Below are 27631 nucleotides of genomic sequence, written 5' to 3'. Positions count from 1 at the left end.
GAGAAAAAAAAAAAAAGGGTATCTTGGTGTCCACAGTTCTAAGAAGCTGGGCAATCTTGTGAGGAGTCACAGAAACCGTCCTGGCCTGGTGTCGCTTCCTCTTTCTGCTTCTCTGTTTCCTAACAACGACGTCAGCATAAATAGGAAGCGTGAGAGGCTCCCTGTCGCCTGGACAATCCAGCAGAAGGCTGATGCGTCCCAGCAGCAAGAGGTCCAGAGGTACCTTATGGCTTTCAGGGGTGGGCTCCGGGTGGGGCTGGGGAGCAGGGAGCCCAGGGCTGGGAAGCCAGGACAAGGAGAGCCTGGGGGTGTGGAGTGGGCAGGTGTGCCCCGGGGCTTGGGGAGGTTAGGGCTGGGCCTCTCGGGAAAGCTGGGAGCCAGTGGGCGAGGGGACAGCCAGCGCCCCCACCTTGCTTGCGTGTCATGTGAAGGGCTGTTAGGGCTGGGGGCCAACTGTCCTGGCAGCAGGGAGGATGCCAGGGGAGGTGGAGAGTCAGGTCCAGGAGTCAGACACCTAAGTCTGTCTTGTCTTGGCCACCGAAGTGTCACCAAGATGTTGGGAACATCCTTCCCCTGCCCCTGGTTTCTGCCTCCTGGTCCCCGGACAGGAAGAGTGCTGACAGTCCCTGACACACTGGTTTAGAAAGAGACAGCGGGAGAGCGACGGCATGTGTGCGCTTGAGGGTGTGGGTGCCCTTGGGGAAACAGGGGTGCAGGGAGACTGGGAGGCAGAGGGGGTAACCTGGAGCTTTGTCACGCGCCGACACAGAGCTTGGTGTGGCTTTGGAAGCTCACTTTGGAAGTTTCGAAAAAGGGTCTGGTCCCCTGCACAGGGACTATTTCTCCCCCTGGAAAAAAGTTTTGTTTTGTTTTGTTTTGCCATAGAATCCTCCACCTTGAGCCTCTGTTTCTTTGTGGGATTTAGGCCTTGGTGTGCTAGCCGGCCAGGTGTGGGGTGGGAGGTGGGGGATGTCTCCGGGTAGCTGCCTCAGGGTGTGCACAGGTGCCTGCATTTGCCGTTTGGGGGGGTGCAGGTGTTCCCATGATCCACACCGGGGTCTGAGCCTGTGGGGCCTCCTCAGACACCCTGGTGACAAGTTGCAATGGTATGTAGTTAGGCTTCAAAGACCCTGTAGTAATTTTGTATCACTGGGTTCTGATTTTCTCTACTTCTCATTTTTCCTGCTTTCAAATAGTTTTACAGGGAGTGAAACCTTTCCTGTTAGCTTTTGCTTGCTCTTTTTCTCATTCGCCAGTTTTTCTCGTGTTGTGCCATACCCACCGATACTATAGGATAGCTCATGAGTTGTTAAATGAGGTGTTTAATACTAAGTGAATACATGGGTATCTGCTTTATCCAACAGTCAGAATGACCCAGAATTATGTAACACAAAAGACAACATGCCAGCTGTCTCTACCCCCTGGTCCCACATCCTACTCTCCAAAACATTCTCTGAGCACACTGCAAGGAATGCAGTCTTCCTCTGTACGTAAATGGGATTACAATATACGTATCGCTCTATGACTTATTTTTCTCACCCAATGTTACATTTTGGGCAACGTTGCACACTAACACATATAGATTTAACTCATTTATTGACCCTAAGAAATAGCATTTATTAGTAGGTGTACACCACAGTTACCCGATCCCATATTGATCCCACATTTAGGTTGTTTCCAATTTTTCCACACCTGCAAAAGTGTTTCTTTTGCAGCCTGGATGCCTGGAAGCAGAATTACTGAGCAAGAGACTGTGTGTTTAAAAACTTAATAAATATTGTCAGTTCATCCTCAAAGTAGCTGACTTGGATAAAAGGCCAATTTTTCTTTAAGGAGATGATCAGTCTTTAAACTGTGTCCAATGGATGAAAATTATCTGAATCTTGCATGGATTTTTTTTCCTTTTCTTGATTATGGGTGACTTTAGGCATTTTCCATATGTTCACTGGCCTTCTGGGTTCCTTTTATGATAGGTATAGAGATGTTTTGTCCATTTCTTATGAGTTCCTTGCCTTTTACATATTTACTGTAGGAATGGCTCATTTATTAGGTGTATTAACACTGTATTTACATTGGTTAAATATATGTTTCCAGAGTATCACTTAGCTCTTTTCTTTACCATGTTTAAGATAACTTGTTTCATATAAGAGTGTTAGAATTTGGAGGGGTGGATAATACGTAAATAATCTAATTTTGAAAAAAAGATCAGCTAATTATCTCAACATCATAATTATGAGTACATAGTTCATCATTTCCTCTGTGATTAGAAATGCCGCTTTTACTTCTCAAATTCCTGCTTGGTTATTTCCCAGTTTCCTAATCCATCTGTCTACGATTATATTTCTCATTATTTTACTGGCTCATAGAAACCATCTCTCATGTTTGGTTTGTTAAATCTAGAATCAGTTTGTCAAGCCAAAGATTAAAAATCTTTTTTGGAATTCTGGTTTAGATTGCACTGAATTTAGAGATTATGTGGGGGAGGCCTGACCTCTGGAAATGGCAATAGTGGGCAGCCTTCCTGCTTGTGCCGCTAACTGGAAGGATACGAACACTTTTCTCTGACTCTGACATGACTACAGCTTTGCAGTCGCTACCCCCAAAACGCCAATGTTCCCTTCGATGCCTCCTTTGCCAAGGTTCATCTGGTGGTTTATTTAATTGGGAATGGCGTTTGTATTATCAAATACTGAGACGCATCTGTCAAGAGAAGTTGATCTTTTTTACCCTCTTAATCTGTTGGTCTGCTTCCTTTAATCATGAAGAGATTTCTTAATGGCTCTTCATCTGTTTCTGGAATAATCCCTATGTGGCCCTGAGGCAGTCTTCTTTTAAGTCTTTGTCAGATTGTCCTATGACATTCTTTTTGTCTGAAATGAATTCTGTTTTTTTTTTTCATTTCCAGTTTTTATTCCTACTGTTAAATATTTCATGAATTTGGGAATTTTGGTGTGCATATTTCTTTTGAGTGAAAGGGTGTATGCTTTTTCTCTTCTCTTTTCTCCTTCTCCCTCCTTTTCCTGTCTTTCCCCCATCAGTCCTCTGCTCCCATGCTTATCTCTCACTCTTTGAGGTTTTTAACCCTTACATTTTTAACACATGCATTTAATGTATATTTTCCTACAGCTTTTGGGTGTAATTAACATATATATGCTCCTCCAAATGAGACATGGATCTTTAGCTCAACAGCCTTTCAGTTCTCTGCTTCCTACCTCTAATCTCACAGCCAACTCTCATTAGGATCATCTACGTTTTACTTGAATATAGTGATTGGGAATTTCCACTTTATAAGTAACAATTCTTTACTTAATATAAATCTTATTGGTTCCTTTTCTCATCACTAATTCCAGTATCACACACCACCTTTCTTGGACAATTTTTTTTCCTTGAATACAGTCTAGAGTAATTGCGTTTCTTGGCAACGATCTGAAAACTTTCTTTGCCCTTACATCTCCAAAATGTTGTGTTTTTCTGCCCTCAAGTGCCAATGTAACCTTGACTCTTTAATGATTCTAGGTTTAAATATATTTTCCCTCAGTGTTTTCAGGATATCACTCTCTAGAGTTCAGGTCACTTGTAAGAAAATCTTGCCAACTGATCCTTATTCCATTGAAAATAGTGTTTGTTTCCTTCTGGAAGCTTCTAGGATTACCCTTTTATTCTTGGATAACCAAAAGTTTACCAGCATGTGACTGAGTATGGCACTATTAAAAATGAGGTTTGTCCTTCACTTAGTGGACTGTCATCTCCTTAAAGCCCTGTGAAGTTTCCTTCTATTTCCAGTTAAATCTGTTTGGTCCCCAAACAACAGTGGTTCAACAATGTGGAAGTCTTTTTTTTTTTTTTTTTTTTTTTCTCACATAAAAGATGTCCAGAGGTAGGCACTTTCAGCCTGGTATGTTTGCTCCAAAGAGACAAGAAAGATCCAGGCTTCGCTCTTTCTATTGCATATGGCTCCATCCTCAAGGTAACCTTATATTCCAAAACAGCTTCTGAAGCTCCAGCCATCACTTTCAAGTTGTAGGCTGGAAGAAGCAGGAGAGGCAGGAGGGCCAACATGGACCTTCTGACCTGAGCCAACTCCCTTTAAGAAGCCTTTTCTGGAAGGCACACCCAACATTTCCACTCACATCTCCTTAAACAACAGTTAATGACAGGACCACACCTAGCAATAGAAGAGTGTAGGAAATGTAATCTTTTATTCTGTGTAGCACCAAGCCCAGCTGAAACCTGAGCTTCTTTTACCAAGGAGAAAGGGGACAGCTCACTGGCTATCTGCCACATGGTGTGCAAGTTTAATATGATTTAACTTCTTATATTTAAATTTGTCATTAATCTGGTATTTGGGGATGGTGTGGAGTAGAGATTTAGGTGGATCTGGTTGTTTGAGTGTCTTAGCACTTTTCATATTCCATTCCTTCTCATTGATTCATGAAACCTCCACTATGTGATACACCCTTGGGTAGAATAGAGTTGCCTGGTCAGTATGTCCATTGATCTATCGTGTGGGTGCAACACGTTGCTTTACTTACCAGATCTTCGTAATAAATTTTGCTATTGAGGGGGAGCCTCCTTGTTTTTGATAAATCTCATTAGCTGTTTGCACATATATTTTTTCCCTGAGTTTCTGAAAAAAAAATCATTGTGTTAAATTTTGTTTGGAATTAAACCTCTAACTTATTTTAGGATGAATCGCTCTCCTTACACATGCAGTATTTCTACTTGTGGTAAGACCCAAATAGAAGCTCCGGATTTTTAGCTAGTCCCAGGTAGGCAGACTAAGCTGTGCCAGCCACATGGACTCACACCCCTACCCGGTGGCATTGCCCCGATCTGTAGGAGCTCAAGTGGACAAATACTCTCCTCCTCCAGCTCCAAACAAACCTACTCCTCTTTCCTGAGCCTTGTGGGTTTTTTTGAGATCATATTTATTTATCTGAGAGAGAGAGAACATGCACAAGGAGTGGAGAGGGGCAGAGGGAGAAAGAGAAGCAGACCTGCCCACTGAAGCCAACTCGGGGCTCGACTTGGGACTGGATCCCAGGACCCTGAGATCATGCCCTGAGCTGAAGTTAGATGCTTATCCCATTGAGCTACCCTCCCCACGTGCCCCTTTCCTAAGCTTTTATCGGACTAACCACTCTATAAACATCATCGAGTTAGGTTCTTCTCATATGAGATACGTATTTGTGCTCATGTTACTGATGGAAAGAACAAGGTTCAGGGAGCATTGGTGGGTCAACCCAGGGTGCTCACATGGGAGAGGCAGAGGCTGTGCTGAAGGTCAAGTCGGCTGCGTCCAGAGCTGTGCTTTTCCAAGTAAGACAGTTGTTGCTTTGTGTACATATGTGCATCTTGAAGTTTTAGACAATCTTACAGGGAGAAAAGGAACCACTGTCCCCTGTTCTATACTCCTGGGTACTTCCCAGGGCTAGACAAAATGAAAAGAGGAAATCCCCAGCCTTCTGCAGAGAAAAGGGAACGGGCATTCTGAGGGTGGTGTGGGAGGGATGACAGTAAATGGAGTGAGGGCGGGACAGCACCCGGCCCTGAGTGTGTGTGCACACAGCGTGAGGATGTGTGTGATCACACCCAGGGGAGGACACTATGGGTCTCACACTCTGTGATTGCTCTAAGCAGATCAGGTCAGGGGCCCGCAGAGAGCTCAGAACAAATCAAATACCAGGGCTGCCTCTCAGGTTTTCCCAGCACCAGGGGATTGCGCAGGAGTTCCTGATGCACAACCTGTGGGTACCCACTTCTTCAGAAGCCATTAAATGCATCTTCCTCACAGTTTCACCCTAGGCACTGAAGCTGAGGGGAAGGGACTATCCTGGGTGCCAGGCCGAGGCGGCAGGGGTCCTAGAGCCCATGCATCACTCCTGGCTTCACTCTGCAACATGAGCCATGTCCAGGGGCTACAGGATGGGAGGGGGCAGCTCTTAGCTGGTGTCTCTTCTGCAGGGGGAGTCCTGGAGAGAGGATTCACAGGAGCCGGGGGCATGGGTCTGGCCTGGCCTCCAGCCGGGGAAGAATAGAAGATTCCAGGCCAGTGAAAACCCCAGCCCCTGCTCAGCCCTGGACACCCCTGAGCCAGCCACCTGCTGGTCCAGAGCTGACCCAGAGATGGTCCTGACCCAACGGCTGCTCCCCGTCATCTTGCTGACTCTGTTCTGGGGGCCCAGCAAGGCAGGGGCCCAAGGTGAGCCCGTGGCTTCCTCCCTCTTCTCAGCCCTTCCTCACAGGGTGTTCTTAAGCAAGTCCATGTCCACATGTCCCCTAGGAAGCCCTTAGACCTCTCCCTCCCTGCCTCACTTTCTCCTTTCCTGATCCTCTCTGGCACCTCACTCCCCCTCCTGGATCCTCATTCTTCTCCAGCCTCCTGAAAGTCCACCTGTGCTTGTGTGGCTTCTCTGCTCACACTTCTCCTCGCGTTTGTGGCCTCTCACCTCCAGGCTGGCCGGTCCAGCCCTATCTGTGCCCCCACCCCACCTCAGACACTCTGCCCCTCTGGCGACTTGACCAGTTCCCTCCTTGGTGCCTTTGTCCCCGGGGCCCTCAGACTGGTGATCTCTCCCTGCTTTGGCCCCACACTCTCCTCCTGCCCAGAGGCCCTGCTGGGATGCTACTGCAGCTCCTCAGGCCCAAGAACCCCCTCCCCAAGGGCTCCCAGAAAACATGGCTTCTCTGATCACCCTGAGAACCACATTCTCTTCCCCAATTATAAGGCCTGTGGCAGGGATGTCCCACAGGACTTGGTCATGCTGCCCCTTAGGGGTGGCCTTGTGCCTCTCCTCCCAGGGTCCCAAGGGCTTCCGGGATAGGGCCCGAACTGGATGCATGTGTCCCTCCTGGGATTGGAGGGAGACCCTGTGCCGGGAGCAGGGCACAGCAGGGGCTCAGAAAACATGCTGTGCCTCGACTAGATCTTTGTGTTTCTCTGCACTCAGGAGGGTCCGCAGCCAGGACCCCGCAGAGCCTCCGACCCCCTCAGGGCCCTCAGGAGCTGCTTCAGGCTTCTGGGAAACCGCTACCCAGCCCTGGGCACCCCAGAGGGCTCGGGAGGGGTGGTGACAAGGGACATCTGGAGGGGAGAGATGTGACCCCCTTTCTGCCTCTCCCTGGGCAGTGACCACCCCACTGCAGACTCTGAGCTGCTACAATGACTACAGGAGCCACATCACCTGCAGGTGGGCTAGCACTCGGGAGGCCCAGCAGCTCATCAACCTGACGCTCTACCGGAGGCTGAATGAGTGAGTGATGCCGGCCGTGGGCAGGAGGGCCGGCCGGCGATAATCGTATTTCATCACCGTGGAACAGAATTGCCTGTGAGGTGGGCGGGCAGGGGTATGGTGCCCGGTTCCCAGACGTGCAAGCCAAGGCCATGGAGGTGAGGTCCCTCTCCTGGCCTCAGGGCGCTGAGTGGGGACCAGTGCCCCGTGTCTGGTGCAGGGCTGGTCTCCACGCCTCCCCCAGGCCCTGCTGCCTCCAGAGGGTGGGTTTTCTCTTCTTCCCTCATGGGGTCTCCGGGGTATATGGCCGTTTGGGAAGATTCTTCACACCATCCTGGGGTCTGGTGACAGTCCAACTCATCAGAATAGGAGTAATTAATTAAATGGCTGGTGTTGCAGGTGCAGGGGGACCCCGCGGGAGGCCAGCCCTGGGGAGGAGCAGCTCCTCACGGCCCAGAGCAGCACCCTCAGCTCTCTCTTCCATGCTCCTGGAAGCCCCCAGCTTCCATCTCCACACTCCCCTGCCACCCCCACCTCCCCCCACCGCCGGCTGTGACGTGCCTCTTCCTGCACTGAGATACGCGCCCCCAGAAGACAGGCTCCGGCTCCCTCCATGCTCTGTGCTCACACCGCCTGCCTACCCGTCTGGCACCTCCCCGGTGCGCCCCGCAGCGAGTTCCTATCCCACACCTGTCTGCAGCTACCCCCTGGGATCCCACTCGTTCTGGCTGCCACCACGGGCCCTGCTGTCCCTGTGCCACCGACAGGGGCTCATTCCAATCCCTGAGCAAACATGCCCTGGCCCCCACTTACACACGCCAGCAACGGCTGCAGCTCTGGGGTGCCTCCTCACCCCCTTCTCTTCCAGTGGGCCCGGTCCTCTGCCTCCCTCTAAGGTGACCCTCCTCCAAGGAGTGGTCTAGACCCACTGCATCTCGGGTCTTTCCAGTATTCTGAACCTGCCCCACCCCGGGGCTTCTGTGGGCCCCACCAGGCCTCCTCCTGCCCAAGACCCAAGCCCTCCCTGCTGCTAAATCCAATGTTCACTCTCCGCTTCCTCCCTCCTTTTTTATTGTTTTGTTTTGTTTTTTTGTTTTGTTTTGTATATATTTTTTATTGGAGTTTGATTTGCCAACATATAGTATAACACCCAGTGCTCATCCCGTCAAGTGCCCCCCTCAATGCCCATCACCCAGTCACCCCCACCCCCCGCCCACCTCCCCTTCCACCACCCCTTGTTTGTTTCCCAGAGTTAGGAGTCTCTCCTGTTTTGTCTCCCTCACTGGTATTTCCCAGTCATTTTCTCTCCTTTCCCCTTTAATCCCTTTCACTATTTTTTATATTCCCCGAATGAATGAGACCATATGATTGTCCTTCTCCAATTGACTTATTTCCCTCAGCATAATTTCCCTCAGTTCCATCCACGTTGAAGCAAATAGTGAATGTTCATTGTTTCTGATGGCTGAGTAATATTCCATTGTATACATAGACCACATCTTCTTTACCCACTCATCTTTCGTGGACACCAAAGCTCCCTCCACAGTCTGGCTATTGTGGACATTGCTGCTATAAACATCGGGGTGCAGGTGTCCCGGCGTTTCACTGCATCTGTATCTTTGGGGTAAAGCCCCAGCAGTGCAATTGCTGGGTCATAGGTCAGGTCTATTTTTAACTCTTTGAGGAACCTCCACACAGTTCTCCAGAGTGGCTGCACCAGGTCACATTCCCACCGACAGTGCAGGAGTGTTCCCCGTTCTCCGCATCCTCTCCAACATTTGTTGCTTCCTGTCTTGTTAATTTTCCCCATTCTCCCTGGGGTGAGGTGGTATCTCATTGTGGTTTGGATTTGTATTTCCCTGATGGCAAGTGATGGGGAGCATTTTCTCAGGTGCTTGTTGACCATGTGTATGTCCTTCCCTCCTTGACCGTGGGCAGCACCTGCCATGGACCGACCACCGCATCCTCGTGAAGCACCTTCATCTCCAGCCTCCGCACTCACCCCCTCCTTGTGTCTTCCCCACCCTCACCTTCTCTTCTCCCTGTTTGCTCCCTCCCTTCTTTTGTCTCCAACCCCAAGTGTGAGAGGGTGAGATGCTCGGGGCAGGGACTGAGGTGGGGGGAGGCATTCATCCTTGGGTCTCTGCTCTTTTACCTTCTGATCCAGTGGCAGAGACCCCACCTAGCCCGAGGCTGCACCCTGGTGACTCTCAGGCTCGCCAGCCCCGCCTCCCCCCAGCTCCAGGCCCGGGGTGCACCTGTCTCTCCACAGGTCCTTAGAGAAAGGGGTCTTCCACTCCCATGTTCTAAACCAAATTCCTGCCCCCAGACACCGCGCTGCTCATCCCCACATCCCACTGCTCTGAATGGGAGCTCCTAGAAGCTCCCATCCAACGACTGGGAGGTATATTCTTTTACTTGCTTTACACCTGTCCTTCCCCACCGCTGCCTCTAATCCATCAGCAAATGCTTCGATTTCATCTTTAAACAAAATGTGAATCTGGCCAGGGCTAACATCACCACCCTGGTGTAAACCACTTCCTGTCATTTGGATATTCCAGAAGCCTCCTACCTGGTCTCCCAGTTTCCAAGACTACCACCCTCCCCCCAACTCATTCTATCCACAGCCCAGCAGCCAGAGGAACCCTTTCAAAGCATACATCACCATATGGCACTCCCTTGCTCGTAACTCTACATTTTCTCCACTTGCCGAGACAACCAAATTCCTTAAATTCCTTTTAAAAGCTGCTACCTGTTGCCTTGAGCTACTGGTCTCCTCTGCCTCCCACCTGCACAGACTCCACTCCATGCACACTGGGAAACAGCCTCATCAGACAACACCCCAAGCCTGTGCCTGCCCCAGGGCCTTTGCTCCTGCTCTTCCTGTTACCAGAACTCCCCATTTTCCGGAATTTGCATGGCTCCCTCCCTCACTTCCTTCGAGTTTCTGCCCTAAAGTCACTTTTTCCATGAGTCCTTTTCCCTGTCTCCTCTATTTGAAATTGCAACCCCACCCCAGCCCTTCTGGCTTCCTTATCAGCCTTCCCTGTTGTATTTGTCTATGTAAAGTTTGCTCTGTTTGACACATGACATATTTTATTCAGTTGTTTCACATGTGTCCCCCTCCACCAGGATGGCAGTGCCCCGGCCCTGGACAGAGCCCCGCACAGAGTGACCACTCAGTGACATTTGTTGAATGAGTGATTCTCCCTCACTGTGAGCTAACTGTGTTCTCTCCTGGCAGGGACCCTCCAAAGCCAGTGTCCTGTGACCTCAGTAACGACATGGCCTTGTTAAGCCACCCTTGTCCTGGCTGTGTGCCCAGAAGATGTGTCATTCCCTACGAGATTTTTGTTATTGCTGACAAAGACTACTTCTCATTCCGACCGGACAGGCCTCTGGGGACCCAGCTCACCATTACTCTGACCCAGCATGGTAAGGCCTGGGGTCCCCGATGGGGGTGGCCCTTCCATGGGTGGCCAGACTACAGAAGGGCCAAAGTGTGAGTCCTCGAGAGGCGGAGATGCTGGCTTGGCAGTGGGTTTAGTCTCTTAAGAGAAGACGGTATGGTCTTCCTATGACAGAGGCATTGGAGAGACAATGTGAGGAGCCCCAATGTGAGGCACCTCCCCTGGCCCTGGCCGCTCCAACACCCAGAGCAATAAAGCCTTTCCTTCTAGAACCATCCTTCCTATTCAGGTAGAAACCTTACAGCTTGAAAGCACTCATCACCAATCTAGTCTCATCCAGTGTCTGCAATAACCCATTTTTATTTATTTTTTAAAGATTTTTATTTACTTATTCATGAGAGACACACAGAGAGAGAGAGAGAGAGAGAGGCAGAGACACAGGCAGAGGGAGAAGCAGGCTCCATGCAGGGAGCCTGACGTGGGACTCAACCCCGGGACCCCGGGATCACGAACTGGGCCGAAGGCAGATGCTCCACCACTGAGCCACCCAGGCGTCCCCTGTAATAACCCATTTTTAGATGAAGTTCTATAACTTCTCCAAAGTTCCACCCCTCAGCAGTAGTGACAGTGACAGGTCAGGTCTGCTGATTGCTTCCTGCACGTTAGAGATGTGGGTCGTCACCTTACTGCCCTCCCTGGGAGGCCCCCAGCGAGTGTGTCCACAGCAGTCCCAAAAATCAGTGGTCTTGGGTCAGTGCCAATGATCATTTTATGTAAATAGTTAGGCTTCATTTGACTGTATATTACACAGAAATATAACCAGCACTTCAATCTCCGTAATTCAATTATATCTGTGCTCAGAATGAACCTGAAATAGAGATGTTCGAGGGAACATCTTTAAAAGTTGAAATTCACGTGGTAAGAATCCTATAGATGCCTGGCTTTTAGGAAACCCTGCCCAGTCTTATTTAATCATTACAATAATGCAGTGTCACGCACTACTTTTTTTTTTTTTTTTTTTTTTTACCCCATTTCACTGAAAATGAAATGGAGCTGAGAGAGCAGGAACTTGCCCAAGGCCACTCAGATGCATGTGTCTGACTTAGTCTCCTGGGTCCCAAACACTGGGCAGCCCCACTGTACCCGCAGGCATTGGATGGAGAGGGGGTTCTGGCCTTTGCTTCCTGCCTGTTTTCAACACAGCAGCACAAAGCTGTTGCCTGGAGGAGGGGATGGATGAGGCCACGGTGAATTCATGTCAAACAGTGTCTCAAAGCGCGTTTGATGGATGAGAAAGAGTCCCAGCCCGGAAGGGCTCAGAGCACACGGAGGGGCAGGAAAGAGCAGAGGGTGAGCCACAGGTGGATGCCATGTGCCACCTGCTGACGGGCAGTGGGCGAGGAGCCTAGGGGACAGGACAGGCTTCCCAGAGGAAGGGGCTTTGCAAGGAGAGCTGAAGAGAGTGGGTGGGAGGACAGAGGAAGAGGAACATCCCTGGTAGAGAAAACAGCACACGCAGAGGCTGGGAGACGGAGGGCAAGGCAGGTTGGGAAAACCATCCACCGTTGTATCCCAGGAGCATCCACTTCAGAAGGGCTGGGCAGTGGGAGGAAGGAGAGGGGGAGCACAGGCAGGAGCGCAACCTGGAGACACCTCTGTGCCTCGCGAAGGGGTGTGGAAGCCAACATGTACGCGGAGCAGCGCCGTCGAAGGGGCATGCCGCGATCGCATGTGAGGATGCTGCGCGGGCGACGCACAGGCTGGACGGCAGGGGACAGGCTGCGGCAGGAGGCCGGGCCCAGAACGCAGCCTACGGCACTCATCCCAGGGAAAAATGATGAGGATTCCACTGGAATATGGTCAGGGGAAGGGAGCAGGGGGGCATCCAGACCACAGCGACGGTGTACACACACTTCGTCCGTTGACCTCTTCTCTGGTTGAGCGCCCACCTGCGCCAGCAAAGCGGTGCATGAGCCAGTCAGCATCCCTGTCCCCGCGAAGCTGGTGGCCTGATCACAGGGCAGGCGTCATGGTGGAGATGGAAACAACTTAGAAATGGGGGAGGGAGGCACCTGGGTGGCTCAGTCGGTTAGGCATCTGCCTTCAGTTCAGGTCATGATCCCAGGGTCCTGGGATCGAGTCCCGCATCGGGCTCCCTGCTCAGCCAGGCGTCTGCTTCTCCCTCTTCTTCTGCAACTTCCCTTGCTTGTGCGCGCTCTCTCTCTCTCACATAAATACATAAAATATTTTTAAAAAGAAAAAAGAAAAGTGAGGGAGGGAGTGGAGTGTGGTGTTTGCCTCCTGGAGCGTATGTCCAGCAGGGAGGACAGTTCCAGCCCCAACCATCTTGGCAATGAATCAGGGAGGCTGGCCGGTGCCGGGCGGAGCACAGGTGTGCATCTGACCTGCTTGGAGGCCTCCAAACGGGGACATAGGGGACATTTTGCTTCCCCTCTCAGGGTCTCCACCTGTGAAATGAGCTAGGGGCTGAAATCTCTCAGGTTGGATGAATAGGTTTTTGCTTGGGTTCCCGGTCAGTTCAGTTTTGGGTAGCAGCATCCAGAGGCCCGTGCTGAGAGGGAGTCCCCCTCCCTGCCAGGCTCGGGGGGCTGGGCGTGCAGGGACTGATGAGGGAGGCTGCTGAGGCTGCAGGGGCAGGGAGATAGAAGAGGGGGTGCCCTGAGTCTGCCATTCCTGGCTTACGGCTCTCCAGAGGCTCCAGCTCTGACATGCCGTGCTCTGAGTCCAGCGTGGAGCACTTACATCTTGTTTGGACTCATTGAATTTTTTGTGTTTGAAAGTCACCCCTCAGCATTCAGACACAGAAGCTTCAGGAAGGCAGGAGCCATGCCATTCATGGATGAGTGGCATGCTGGCCCAGCAGAGAGAAGCGTGCTGTTCGTTGACCGAAGGGTTTCTTGGAAAGTCTCTGCAGGTTGCCCACATGTTCATGTAGTCATTGATCATTCACTCACTTTGTCCCCCAAACTGCTGAACCACTCGTCTCAGGCCATGGGGATAGGAAAGGGCTACCAAGACCCACACCCTGGCACCCACGAGCTCCTGACTACTTGCAGGGGCAGAAACAGAAACACGTGAGTGCGCCAGGGTTGTAAGGACCGTGCAGCGGGACAGGACGGGAAAGGAGTGAGGGATCCTGCCCAGGGGAGGGGGTCCCAGAAGGTACTGGAGGAGGAGACATTTATGCTGGGCTCTGAGACGAGCAGGACCCCGGGCAGGTGGTAGGGGAGAGTGGACAGGGTGAGGGCCAGTTACGTGGGCCACAGCACTCTCTGCTGGGAGGGGGGACCACACGGGCCTCACGGTGAGCCTTGGGGACAGGAGGGGGCAGGTGGGGGCAGGTGAGGGCAGGAGGGGGCAGGAGGGGGCAGGTGACGGGGCAGGTGACAGGGCAGGTGGGGGCAGGTGAGGGCAGAAGGGGGCAGGAGGGGGCAGGCGGGGCAGGAGGGGACAGGTGAGGACAGGCGGGGGCAGGTAGGGGCAGGTGAGGGCAGATGGGGGCAGGTGGGGGCAGGAGGGGGCAGGTGGGGGCAGGTAGGGGCAGGTGAGGGCAGAAGGGGGCAGGAGGGGGCAAGTGGGGGCAGATGACGGGGCAGGAGGGGGCAGGTGGGGGCAGGCGAGGGCAGGTGAGGGCAAAAGGGGGCAGGAGGGGGCAGGTGGGGGCAGGTGAGGGCAGGTGGGGGCAGGAGGGGCAGGTGACAGGGCAGGTGAGCACAGGAGGGGGCAGGTGGGGGCAGGTGAGGGCAGGTAGGGGCAGGGGGCTCCATGGGGAGCTTATTTGCCAGCACTTCCATGGAGTTTGTGTGATATATTCGTGACTTTCATTCACATTCACAGTGAACCCCACAATTTTGCAGGTAAGGGGCCCAAGGTCCACAGAAAAAAGAGGACTTGTCCACGGCTCAGCTGGTAGGGGCAGCGCTGGGCCTGGAGCCTGTCTGCACACACACATAAAAATGCCGCCCTAGGGCACCTGGGTGGCTCAGTGGTTGAGCATCTGCCTTCACCTCACCTCAGGGCTTGATCCTGGGGTCCTGGGATCTAGTCCCGCATCGGGCTCCCCGTAGGGGGAGCCTGCTTCTCCCTCTGCCTGTGTCTCTGCCTTTCTCTGTGTCTCTCATGAATAGATAAATGAAATCTTAAAAAAATAAAAATAAAAATAAATAAATAAAAGGCCGCCCTACAGTCATCCAGCCCCTTATGGGCCCTTGCCCTCCCTTCCACCAGTACAGGCTCCTGCACCCAAGGACCTCCTGATCGATACTACTGGGGACCGCTTCCTGCTGACCTGGAGTGTGGCCCTTCCAGATTCCCAGGGCCACTGGCTGTCCAACCTGGAGTTTGAGGTGGCCTACAAGCGGCTTCAGGACTCCTGGGAGGTAGGGACCGCGGCCAGCTCTGACCCAAGCCAAGGAGCCCAACCTCGCCACCACCTGCTCCACCAACCCCTGTCTCCCCGCAGGAGGCCTCCACCCTCCACCTCAACTCCTCCCGGGCTGTCCTGGGGCCAGAGCACCTCGTTCCCAGCAGCACCTATGTGGCCCGAGTGCGCACCCATCTGGCCTCCAACTCGGGGCTCTCGGGGCGGCCCAGCCAGTGGAGCCCAGAGGTCCGCTGGCACTCACAGACAGGTAACACAGGCAAAGCTGGAGTGATGCCCTTCTGAGGGGGGCAGCCCGTTCGGCTCCTGGACAGAAAGCATCCAGGGGCCCATCCAGCAGGATGCCACCAAGCTGCCCTGGGCCGACTCCATCCTTGCCATGACCGGGGAGCAGCGGTGGCGACGGCACCTTACTCGGTGCACGGCCCCAGCTTCTGCACACTTCCTGGCTAGGAACAGTTTCAGTGATAATGACAGCGGCGTTCTGAGCGGCTGTGTTTTCCAGAGCGCTGTACTCTGTGGGAACAAACTGACATCACCAGGTCGAGGCCCCCAACATTGAAACTAGATGCTGTACCCATCTTGCCGAGGGGGGGTGATGGATCACAGAACTCACTCTCCGACCTGTGCGGCCACACAGAAGGCTAGGGGTGAGCCCGAGTTTTTGTGGTGCTAAAGCCCATGATGGCTCTGAGATGAGGCTTGTAGGCCCCCCAAGAGCGAAGGGATGAATGAAGGAGGGGATGAATGAGGGGCTGTCTCCCCTCCCAGGCGACAAGGCCCAGCCCCAGAACGTTCAGTGCTTCTTCGACGGGGCCGCCGTGCTCAGCTGCTCCTGGGAAGTGTGGTCTGAGGTGACCAGCTCAGTCTCCTTCACCCTCTTCTACAAGCCCAGCCCCAGTGCAGGGTGAGTGCCCCCGTCCCCTCCGCTCCCCTCCTTGCCACCCTGCCCTCTCCAGGCCTCCCCCTGACTCTGGGGGGCCTCAGAGGAAGCCACTGCTGGAGGTCACATCTCTCCCGTGCCTCCCTCACCCTCACCTCTGCCGTGATCGTGATCCGCAGGGAGGAAGAGTGCTCCCCAGTGCTGAAGGAGGAGCTCCCCAGCCTCTTTGTCCTGCACCGATGCCAGATTCCCGTGCCCAACCCCAGGAACCACAGCCAGTACACCGTCTCTGTGCGGCCCAAGGTGGAAGAGAAGTTCATCAAGAGCTCGGAAAACAGTGAGTTTGTCCCCCCAGCCTTTGGCGCGGGTGAACCCATTGCGTGTGTCACCCACATAGACTCAGGACCCCTTATGACTGGCTCTTCATGTTTGTCGCTTTCAACCAAATGCAGCCCAGTGAGCAAAAAGAGCAAAAGTCATTCTAATCTCTTCTTGAAGTTCTCGAAAAGCAACAATACAACAATGACAAAGGCAAATAATATGAAGGAAGAGTCAACTGATAATCCCCAGACACACATCTTTAAGACCTCCTCCCCCCGTCCCTGCTGCCACCTGCACCCCTCCCCTTGGCTTATCTCTGCTTTTCTGTCCAGCTCTGCAGCCCCCCTGCCGACCATGCCCCCTGGGCCCCCTCACCAAACTTTTCCTTTCCTTCCCTGATTGGATTCTTCTCTCCTGGGTTCCCAAAGTCCTCTGCCGATGGATATTTGCAGTCTTCAAAATAACTGATCTAGGACTGACTTCTTAAATCAAGGGCAAGAATGTGTGCAAAGAAATTGTAGTTCCTTGCAGGTTCATACCTCCAATTCTTTTAACACAGCGAGGACCCCATGCAGAGGAGCCTCCTGCGTGGCTTCTCAGGGACTCAGGCTCTTCTACTCAGTCTCCAGCGTGTGCAGGAGCCACAGTCAGTCTGTCTCGGTCACCCGAGTTGGAATGCACCAGTCACTCTGGGGATCTGCCGGGTTGTCATCTTTTTCTCTCCCACTTGTCCTTGGCAAGTTACTTAATCATTCAGGGGCTCAGTTTCTCCGTCTGTGAAACGTGACCAGTGAGTAGTACCTACCTCGTAGGGGTTGCTGTTGGAATCAAGGGCAGGAACTCATGCAGATCGAGCATGTATGACAGCATCCATGACACAGTGAATCCTCTGGAATAGGACCAATTATTAATGCTTTCATTTTTACTCAAGTGCTAGGAGTAACCCACACTTTGGGTCACCTCACTGCAAAACAAGTGTATCTCAGCATCTCCCCAGAAAGGGGCTGCTCAGGTCCAAGTGGATGGTATGGGGAAGGGGGGTGGTGCAAGGACCCTGAGATGGGCTGGGCCCGGGTCGAGAAAGCACCCATGAAGAACATGGAACGCAAAGAATGTCCCATTGGAGGAATGTTAAGAACATCGTTCCCTAAAGGTTTCCCTCCCTCCAGTCCAGATGGCTCGCCCGACACTCAATGTGACCAAGAACAGAGACGGCTACACCCTGCACTGGATGGCAAAGGAGATGTTTTATAAGCACATAGGTCACACCTTCCAGGTCCAGTACAAGAAAGATACAGTCTCATGGGAGGTGAGGACCTATGCCTGGGAAGGGGCCTGACTGGGGTGGGGTGGGGAAACACGCAGGAGAGCCCCGAGCTGCCAGGTGCCTGGCTCCCAGCAGGTGACCAGTCAGAGGAAACCCCCGAGGCTTAGTGGCCATGACCCTGTGTGGTCGGCTGGTCACTGTCCCCTCCCTTGGAGAAGCTGCTACGGCTCATAGAGGTGATGTGACACGGCCAACATTAACTACGGGACCCTGAACTGTGAACCATGTAGACGTCAGGGCTCGGAGGGCAGAGGGGCAGCTGGACGAAGGGTGTTGCAAAGGCCCCGGGCTCCTCTTCTTCAGAGGAGTCTTATCTGGCATGTGACTCTGCAGCCGCTCAGAGCAGAGCTGATAAAGCAGACAGGGCCCCAGCCTGGGGTTCGGTCTCTGGCCCCCACCTCCAGGCAGAACCTGGGGCTCCTCCCTCCCACCCAAGTCAGAAACCTGAGAGCAAGCCCCAGCCCCTCAGACGGAAGCCAGGAGGCACGTGGCCGGTGGGGGAGCTAGGAGCAGGCCCTTGGAGCCCGGTCATGCTGCACAGCATTCCTGGGAAGGCCATATTGGGGTCTAGGTGTCCCCGAGGAGCCGGGAGGCTGGGGGCGGGCCGGGAGAGGTTTGGGTCTGGACCCCCCTGCCTCAGCCTCAGCACACCTGCTCTCCCACCTGTGCCCGCAGAAGAGCGTGATGGAGAAGCTTGAGAACGCCCACAGCATGTCGCTGCCACCACTGGAGCCCTCCACCAGGTACCAGGCGAGAGTGAGGGTCAAGCCCACCAGGGGCTACGACGGGGTCTGGAGCGAGTGGAGTGAGGAGCACTTCTGGGACACCGACTGGGGTATGTCTTCCAGCCTCTACCCTCTATTCTTGGTGCAGCCCTTCTGGGCAGACGACAAGGGTGACGTGACTCCACCCCACCCAAGTATCCTTTCTTCAGTGTGTCACTAGTTGCTGCAAAGTGACACCTGGTATGCAACACTGACTGCAGGTGAGGTCTTGAAAGCAGTAAAAAGCAGTCCTCACTGTCACTCCTCCCTCAGACTGGACCTTAGTCCTCTATTAATATGGCCCATGGCTTCACTAGCCTTTGTGGCAGCCCTCATCTAGTGACCTCCCTCAGCCTGAATTTCCAGTTACAATGACTGTGGCAGTAAACATCAGGAGCTATGGACTGAGGCCTGAGACTGGAAGGGTTTGGTCTCATTTCTTTCTGATTCTTCTTTCTTTTTCTTTTTCTTTCTCTTCCCTTTTTTTTTTTTTTTAAGTCGGCTCCAGGGGATCCCTGGGTGGCGCGGCAGTTTAGTGCCTGCCTTTGGCCCAGGGCGTGATCCTGGGATCGAGTCCCACGTCAGGCTCCCTGCATGGAGCCTGCTTCTCCCTCTGCCTGTGTCTCTGCCTCTCTCCCTCTCTCTCTCTGCCTCTCATGAATAAATAAATAAAATCTTAAAAAAAAAAAAAGATAAAGTAGGCTCCACACTCTCACAATTGTGAGATCAAGACCAGAGTCAAGATCAAGAGTCAGACGCTTAAGCGACTAAGCCCTCCAGGCCCCCCTGATTTCTGAATCTCCCCCATTTCCTTGCACGCTGCTTCATGGTCCCTCACTGTTCGCCAGCAGCTGCCGAGAGACAAGTACGAGACTAGGTCCAGGAGGTAGTGGCAGAGAGAGGATGGAGGAGGTGTCAGCAGCCTTCAGGGGAGGAGTCCCAGGAAGAGGGCTACCATCAAGTGGAAAAGGGGGCTGGACACCAAGCCTAAGGGAAGAGATCAAGGGAATCCTGGAGGGGCCCAGCCTGTGAGGGCCTTGAAGTTTGGGGCTCCCAATGGGCCTTTACCTTCTGTTCCTCCACCAGCACGGTTTTTCCCATCTCCACTTCTCCAAACCTCCCTGTTTCCCGATGCTTTGGCTTATGTGCTGCCTCCTACAGGAAGTCCCCCATGATTGCCACGGGCTCCAGTCCTTACCCCGCCCCCTGCCATCCCCATAACACCTCCTGCTACTGGAAAGAATCTAACCTCCTTCCTGGTGGAGGAACAAAGGCAAAAGAAATGTAGATAAAATGACAAGTCCCTAAACCTGCAGCCTTTACCTCCCCCAGCTCCAGTCTCGGCTCACAATCCCTGGGCGGCCCTTTCTGGCCTCGGTCCAGTCCCCCTGCTATAATAAAAACACTTTTTTGCATGGAAGACATCTCAAGACATCTCAAGAATTCTTGCTTGGCCGTTGGCTCCGCTCCCCGGCACTCCAGCATTTCCACGTACTTCCCAGCCCTTGAGCATTGTGTTTGAGGGGCGGACCAGTTCCCTGTTCTTTGTGTGTCTGGTCTTCCCTCCCACTCTGCACCCCCAGGCACGGCTGCTGTGTAGAGCAGGGTGGGGGGGCACCGCCCTGGCCTCGCCTCCTCCCACCCCCAAGCCTCCAGCTCTGTCCCCCGCAGAGGCTAATGCTCTTGTTCTCCTTCCTGGCCTCCCGAAGTACTACCCATGTGGGTCCTGGTGCTCATCCTGGTCATCGCCACTCTGGCCTTGTTCCCTGCCCTGCGCTTCTGCGGCATGTACGGGTACAGGTAAGGGGACCCTGTGCGGGGCGGGGGCACCCAGGGCCCCAGGGGCTGCCAGGGACCCCACCAGCTGGCTCCCTCTAGTCCCTGCTCCGCCACCCCTTCCCTGTGGAGACAAATCTCGTCTTCTCCCTGGGCCTCCGTTTCCTCTGTGAACATGAGTGTGGGGCAGCTTCCCTGGGGGTCCCTGGCAGCTGTCACCTCCCGGGTGTCTTTCTAGGCTGAACCGGAAGTGGGAGGAGAAAATCCCCAACCCCAGCAAGAGCCACCTGTTCCAGGTAGGATCTGGCTGTGAAGGCGGCTGGGGTGGGAGGGGGTCCTCACTCCTGCACCCGTGTCCCTGTCCCTACGTCCTCCCCCGGCCTGTGGCTTTGAGTGTGAGGTGAAGGGGGCCCGGGAAGGTGGCTGGAAGCTCTGAGAGGCAGGCCAGCACCAGCACATCCGGCTGTGCCATCGTCTGGGCACCTGCAGCCACACAGGGCTGGCCCTGCCTGCAGGGCTCCAGCGGAGCAGGGGTAGAACGGGGTGCAAGGTCCGGGGGAGGGGGGGCGGGGAGAGGCTCAGTCCTGCAGGGCCAGTGGGCTGACACGAGGCAGAATGGCTTCTGGGGTGCAAGACAGGACAGTGGGGCTGAGCTTTGGAGGATCCAGGGTAGTGCCGGGTGGGTTGGCCTGTGGAGGGTGGACGCAGGACCCCTTTGTGAAGGGGACTGATGGGGGTGGGCAGCGAGGCTGGGCACACGAGGGGGTCATGAGGCGGGTGTCGGCACGTGGGTCCCAAGGACCTTTCAGTCAGGCAGGGCCAGCTTGCCCCTGGAGGGGTCTCTGGCTACTGGGGGTGTGGAGGCAGTGACACCCCAGATTTGTGGACTTGCCAGAAGAGGGTCCTCATGCTCAGGGGCTCAAGGGCCCACGGCCACCAGCCCCTCCCTGGGCCTCTCCTTCCTGGTGCCAGGAGGCTGGGGCTGGGGCTGGCCCCGCCAAGACTCCTTCCGTGTCTGGGGGCTCGCGGTACCCCCTGGGAGCCTCCCCCCACTTCAGCTCCTCGAGGACCCACACACTCACGGCACAAATGTCCCTTCTCTTCCCAGAACGGGAGTGCTGGGCTCTGGCTCCCAGGCACCATGTTGGCACTCGCCAGCAGGAGCCCCCCGCACAAGGGGCTGCAGGGCAGCCACTTCCCTGAGCTGGACGGGTGAGTGTCTGGGCACCGCATCCCTGGGAGGTGGGAGGGTGGCCCCATCGTGCGCGCTGGAGGCTGAGGAGGTGGCCTGTGGCCCGTGGCTCAGGATGGAGAGATCCCGGGAGGTCGCCTGTTCTAAAGCAAGAGGCAGGACACCTGGGTGGCTCAGCGGTTGAGCATCTGCCTATGGCTCAGGGCATGATTCCGGGGTCCTGGGATCAAGTCCCACATCGGGATCCCCGCTTGGTGGGGAACCTGCTTCTCCCTCTGCCTGTGTCTGCCTCTCTCTCTGTCTCTCATGGATAAATAAATAAAATCATCAATCAATCAATCAATCAATCAAGAGGTATACCAGCTGAATGTCAGGAGGAACTTCCTGATTCCATACCTCGGACGTGGCCAGAGGCAGGAGGCTGGAGCAGGTGCCCTCTCCCTGCCCTGCTGCCAGGGACACTCCACCCTGGGGTGCTGCTGGCATGGGGGAAGGGGATGATGGGACCAGGGCATGACTGGGCATGCGCGGGCTGGGCATCAACCTGGCCTCAGCCCTGGGTGGATGTTGGGGAGCAGGGGGTGAGGGGAGCCACACCTGGCAGAAAACCTCAAATGATAAGTGGCCCCAATGTCTCTTCATCCGTCCTCCCTGCAGGATGTTCCCTGTCAACTACAGGCACAGCGAGGTGTCCCCTCTCACCACAGAGGACCCAAAGGACGTCTGTGAGTTGCCATGTGAGCCTGACACAACTCCGGCCACCTCGGACGTGTACTCGGGGCAGGCTCCGGGGCCCCAGCCAGGCCGGTCAGCCGCCGCCACAGGCAGGCCCGAGAGCCAGGCTTCCGGCTTCGACTTCAACGGCCCCTACCTGGGGCTGCCTCGCAGCCACTCCCTGCCTGACTTGGTGGGCCCCCCGGCGCCCCCCCAGGCAGGCGGGAGCCAGAAGCCGCAGCCTTCGGGGTCCCTGGAGTACCTGTGTCTGCCGGCGGGAGGGCAGGTACAGCTGGTCCCGTTGGCCCAGGTGATGGGACAGCACCAGGCCAAGGATGCAGAGAGGAACCCTGGCCCGGGGGCTGAGGGGAACCCCTCCCTGGAGTCAGGGGCAGGCCTGGCCCCCTCTGTACCCAGGCTGATGGCAGGCGGTCAAGGCCCAGAGAACAGCCACAGCCCAAAGGACGGGGTGCTCACAGCTCTGCCCGCTGGCTCTGGGGGCCCCGAGGATGGCTTTTTGGCCTCTGGCTATGTCACCACTACAGACCTGGCACTCCCCTTGCCCACAGGGCTGCCATCTGTCCCCAAAGCTCACCCTCTGGGCCCGCCCTCAGACCAGAACCACAGCCTCAATCTTGGAGTGGCTGGTGGGCCCCCTGGAGCCTCAGCCCACAGGAAGCCCGAAATTGAGGGCTATGTGGATGTCCCTCCAACCCCAGACCAGTGTCCCAAGTCCCCTCTGGTCAGTCCCGCTCCTCCTACAGCCAGTAGCCCCATCCTGAACCCAGGGGAGCCCAGAGCAGAGGTGGCCCCCGCCTCCCCCCACCCGGAGGGCCTCCTGGTCCTGCAGCAGGTGGGTGACTACTGCTTCCTCCCTGGCCTGGGATCTGGCCCTCTCTCGCCCCAGACTAAGTCCTCTTCCCCTGGTCCCTGTCCCGAGATTGAAGACCATGACCAGGTGTTCCAGGCCAAGAAGGCCCTGTGCCAGGCCATTCCCCAGATGCCAGCCATCCGGCACTTCAAAGCCCTCAAACAGCAGGACTATCTGTCATTGCCCTCCTGGGATGTCAGCAGGCCTGAGGAGGTGTGCTGACACCCTCCAGAGCCCTGGGACCTTCCCTCCCACCAGCCCCGGCCTTGTCCACACTCCGTTCTGCAAAGCTGAGGAGTGGCTTCCCGTTGGAGCAGATGGAGGCCAGGAACTTGGTGGACCTCCTGCCTTCTTACTTGACCTTCAGCCAATCGATTGTCCTCTCCCTGCTGGCTCCTTCTCTCTCACACAGACAGACAGACACAGACACATGCACCTTTTTCTTTCAAGTTAACTTAATTTTAGGTTGACTTAATTTTGGGTATTAGGGCTTTCTAATTTCATTCTTTTTGCCCCTGGTTTTTTCATTTGCTTTGTTTTGTTTTGTTTTTATCAGCTTTCCTGGCTTTTGCCACCATCTTCTTTGTTTTTTTTGTTTGTTTGTTTTTTGTTTTTTGTTTTTTTTTTTCTGATTTATTATCCGAGGTAGTTTAAGGTCTAAGCTAAGCCCCTTCTGAGATGTCGCATCTCAGTCAGAGCCTGTTCTGGCACTGACATGTCTGGTTATGTCGAGGGCTTGGGTCTGTGGCCTGGCCCTGCAGGGGAGAATGCAGCCCCTGTGTGGAGGGAGGCAGGAGCACCCTGCAGACAGACCCGGGAGGGGGAAAGTTTGGGAATACAGTGCAGGACGGGCCTGCTAGTGGCAGGCCCTGCAGCACCAGGCGTGGTGGCAAAACTGGCAGCATTGATGGGCATTCCCAGCAATGGGTGTGGTAGGGGGTATGCAAGAGAAGAGCAGTTCTGAGCTCCTGGGTGGCTGGGGAGGCAGGAACTGCAGGCCCTGCCTTGGGTGGAGGCTATAACCTGAGAGGGCAGGGTGCCTGCTGCCTGCTGGCTGTGCTGGTGTGCTTTCTGGGTCCGGGCTGGTGGGTCCTGCAGAAGTTCAGAAGTGGAAGGGAGTCCAGAAACCATGTGCACTCCAGAAATGTTGGAAAGAACTGCTCAACAAAGGAAAACGATCAAAGACCTATACCATTTTGGGCTTATGATCTGAATCACCCTGCTGCTCTCCCTCCAGAAAAACCTTACAGCTCCCACCTCCACTGGCTTCGGATCTATGTCAGGGCCTACACTAAGGATTATGGCTTCTTGAAATCTGTGCCTTTCTGATATGCAAAAAAGGCATTAAATCGTTTTAATTTGCATTATTTGATAACTACCAAGTTTGCACGCATTTTTGTATTTCTTGGGCACTCGTATTTTTTGACCGGAAGGGTGTTCACCTTTTCCCAATTAAGTTTTTAAAACTGTTTACATGTGTCCTTTCATCAATGGTGCACGTTTTCCCCCTAGTTTGTAGTTTGTCTTTTAATTTTGTGTATGAGACTTGTAGACCTGCACAATGTAGACTTTTCTGCATTTCGAGTAGATTTGCTGGCTCTGCTGTTGGTGTCAAATTTGCAAAGGCTTTTCCCACTTCAAAACTCCATTTGTCCTAATTTATATTTTTCCTAGGGTTTTGTGTGTGTGTGTGTGTGTGTGTGTGTGTGTGTGTGTGTGTTGTGAGCTTTTTGTGTAAGATTGTGATGGGTTTGGATCATACACATGCAAGAAGAGCTGCCTTTATGTTTTCTCCAAAAGAGTGGCCTGGGTGTTTTTTCAGTAGTTGCTTAAACACCCATTCTTCATCCATGTGTCTCAAATACCACTTTTAAGATCTAGAAAGTCCCTGATATACTTAGGGGGTTTCTAGGCTTGCAATTTTCCTATCTTACATTGCCCTCTCAATGGCACAGGCCTGTTCTGGTTGTTCCAGCTTTGTAATGTTTTAACAAGTGCAGACCCAATGTTCTTGTGACTTTTGTTGTCGAAGCCCTGTTCAGTACAGCAATGTTGGGGGGTGGGTTGGGGGGAATTATAAACAATGTAAATATTCACAAATAGTGACATGTTACAATAATAACACTTTAGGTGACTCTCAAGTAGACTCCTGTGTTACAGATGAATGAGGTAGTCCTACATGGATTAGAAAGAAATCCAAGATAATGAATTCCAAAATGTTCAGACATTGTTAGCTGAAAAAAATTGCAATAAAATGTTTTTATTGTAAAACAAACCCCAAGCCCTGAACTTGTGTACATATGTGTTGGAATAGCAGGGGAGGGGATGCGGTTTGAAACCACAGCTGCTTTAAGGACATGAATTCCATGAAACAGAAGGGCCTGTGGGTCTTTGAGGTGCCACAATGAGCTTAGAGACAGTGTAGATGAGATCAGGAATGCAGTGCCAGCAGAGTCAGAAGCCGGTGGAGGTCCTGGGATGACCCTGGGCAGAGCTGGGCTCAAAGGCAAGGACTTCTGGCCCCAGAATTGTTGTGAGCCTTCCCCAAGGGGAGAGACCTCCTGGATATGTGTCCTAATAAACACCCTGAGAGGTGGATTCCACGTGGAACTCTTTCCCGCTCTGGAGTGGGTAAACCCCGTGCCCAAACCCATTCCCCTCCCATTTGCCTGGTTGACTTACTGTGTTTCTCTAAGTTTCTTCCTGAGAAAGCACAGGCCTGATTTCCATGGGATTGAGGTCAGAAGGGAGCTTTCTGTATCAGAATATGAAGCATCTCTGGCCTAATACGAAACGTCAGGAAAGGGAACCAGGTGGGAAGGGGGTAAAGGATTGTGCGTTTGAACACTCGGGCTGCAGACCCAGATGGAGCAATCCCCCACAGGAAAGCCAACTCGGGGTCCCCTCATAGTTGGGCAAGTGTGTGGAGGTGAGTCCATGTGGATTCAGACAATGAACTCACAACAAATGCTGGGCCAGATGAAGGATGGTTGGAGACAGGACCCAAGAAGTGGCCGAAAGGGGCCTGTTCTCTTCCCTGAGCCCCAGGGCCAGAGCGTGAGCTCGGGCTCCAGGCTGCCCTCATAGAGCCCAGGACCCAGCTCAGAGTTCCAGCCTTGACATCTTGGAGTGCAGTTTGCCATCCTTGATCCTCCCATTGAGGCCTCCCCAGCTGTAAAACGTGGGTACCAGATGGCATCTGCCAACCTGTGCCCTGAGCCTGGCTTCCCTGGGCCTGGGATTCCCTCTTGCCCTCACGGCTCTACTAATGTCCCCAGAAGCAGAGCCCCAGGCCCCGAGGACAACCGGGCCCACATCAACCATCACTGGCCTAGAACAAATTTCAGGGATCCAAGAAGAAATGGTAATATCTTCCACCAGAAACAAAAGTCACTACAACTTTATTATTATAAGTGTGAGTCTCCAAGCTTGAAACGCTGACATTTTCCTGAGTGCTAATAAGAAGGCCTCAGCACTGTGGGTGCCAGGTCACTCCCTGGCTTCCTCTCTAGCACCCCGCAATGGTTAATGAACACCCCTGGTCAACCAGCCCTTTGGACGTTACCCTGATCTTCTGGTGTGCAGTAGAACATAATTCAGGTCAAAGTTTCTGGCAATATGTTTCTTTTTTTTTTTTTTAAGATTTTATTTATTTATTCATGAGAAACACAGAGAGAGGCAGAGACACAGGCAGAGGGAGAAGCAGGCTCCCTGATGGAGGACTCAATCCCAGGACCCCAAGATCACCACCTGAGTCAAAGGCAGATGCTCAACAACTGAGCCCCCCAGGTGCCCCCAAAACAGGATTCTTAAAGACATTCTGTTCTGTGTGAGGAATGCTAGTACCCTCAAATTTCTTCAGAGATGAGAATTATAATATAATTAGATTGCTACTTTCTGCCTTTTACTATTATTTGAATTTAATAAGCTCATTCTGTAATAGTCTTCCCAAAGTTATCAAGCAAGCACACTGTCTTAATATTTGTGCTCACCATCCATCTACGTCCCTATTTAACTTTTAAAGCTCTTAATTATGGGTTTCTTCATAAAATTAATAGCCTTCACAATCCTTCATTAGTGCAGCATTTTGTTCTTGAAATGATAAATATGTATTTATACTTCAACTGACTGATTCAATTGCAGCATGAGAAGTAGGTAAGCAAACATGATGCAAGAAAGAGAAAAGAGAAGGTTAAGAAAGACCACGTGTGCGTAGTGTTCAGAGACACACGGCGGCTGGTGCCGCAGAGACACCTGCCGCCCTAGACGCCAGGGTACTGGCTAGGGGGAGGCTGGGAGGCTGGCCTGGGAGCCGTGCGTGGAGGGCTCTGCACGGCTGGTGAGGATCTCTCTCCGGTCCTCGGGGGAGGCAATTACAAGCAAATTCACCTTATAATAATTTATTAGGCTGAGCTGTTTCCTGTGGTTTCGGGTACTTGTGGTACAAAATGGGTTGTACAAAAGGATCAAGTGCCCATCTGCAAATAAGGAACACAAAATGCTGGGACACGCCACCTGACGTCAAAAGTCCTCGTATAAATCTATCATCCACCTGCCTGCATCTGTTCATGCATTTCCCCTTTTCCTTCTGGTCCTGGTGCACCAGCCCATCCCGCGGGGGTCATCGCGCACGGGAGCGACTTGTCCTTTCTCTCCTCCAGTCTCCCCTCCTGCCCCTTCCCAGTGCCCCCTCTGCTCCAGCTCCCACCGTGTGGAGCTGAAATTCTCCGTTCACCCATCTG

The 27631-nt window shown here is 53.5% G+C and overlaps 1 protein-coding gene across 1 annotated transcript; it reads left to right on the top strand.

Annotated features, from left to right (window-relative positions):
- Positions 1–63: 63 nt before the first annotated feature.
- Positions 64–25164, top strand: CSF2RB (colony stimulating factor 2 receptor subunit beta). The gene is made up of 14 exons (XM_038550672.1): positions 64–219; positions 5965–6202; positions 7130–7253; positions 10474–10664; positions 14888–15039; positions 15123–15291; positions 15813–15948; positions 16104–16261; positions 17415–17554; positions 18248–18407; positions 20046–20136; positions 20351–20408; positions 21221–21324; positions 21962–25164. The coding sequence occupies exons 2-14, from the start codon at positions 6127–6129 to the stop codon at positions 23109–23111; spliced, it is 2709 nt and encodes a 902-aa protein (XP_038406600.1). The 5' UTR covers positions 64–219; positions 5965–6126; the 3' UTR covers positions 23112–25164.
- The last annotated feature ends 2467 nt before the right edge of the window (positions 25165–27631 follow it).

The sequence above is a fragment of the Canis lupus genome, chromosome 10 (assembly GCF_011100685.1).
Source record: "Canis lupus familiaris isolate Mischka breed German Shepherd chromosome 10, alternate assembly UU_Cfam_GSD_1.0, whole genome shotgun sequence".
NCBI lineage: Eukaryota > Metazoa > Chordata > Mammalia > Carnivora > Canidae > Canis > Canis lupus.
The sequence above is the reverse complement of the archived record's forward strand: the minus strand, read 5'-3'. Positions and strand labels throughout refer to the sequence as shown.

Bases quoted from the DNA above. Each gene is read 5' to 3' on its own strand.
- CSF2RB (XM_038550672.1), top strand. From the start codon at position 6,127: ATGGTCCTGACCCAACGGCTGCTCCCCGTCATCTTGCTGACTCTGTTC. The intron at 7,254-10,473 runs GTGAGTGATGCC...CTCTCCTGGCAG, and splicing joins CTCTACCGGAGGCTGAATGA to GGACCCTCCAAAGCCAGTGT. The intron at 18,408-20,045 runs GTATGTCTTCCA...GGCCTCCCGAAG, and splicing joins CTTCTGGGACACCGACTGGG to TACTACCCATGTGGGTCCTG.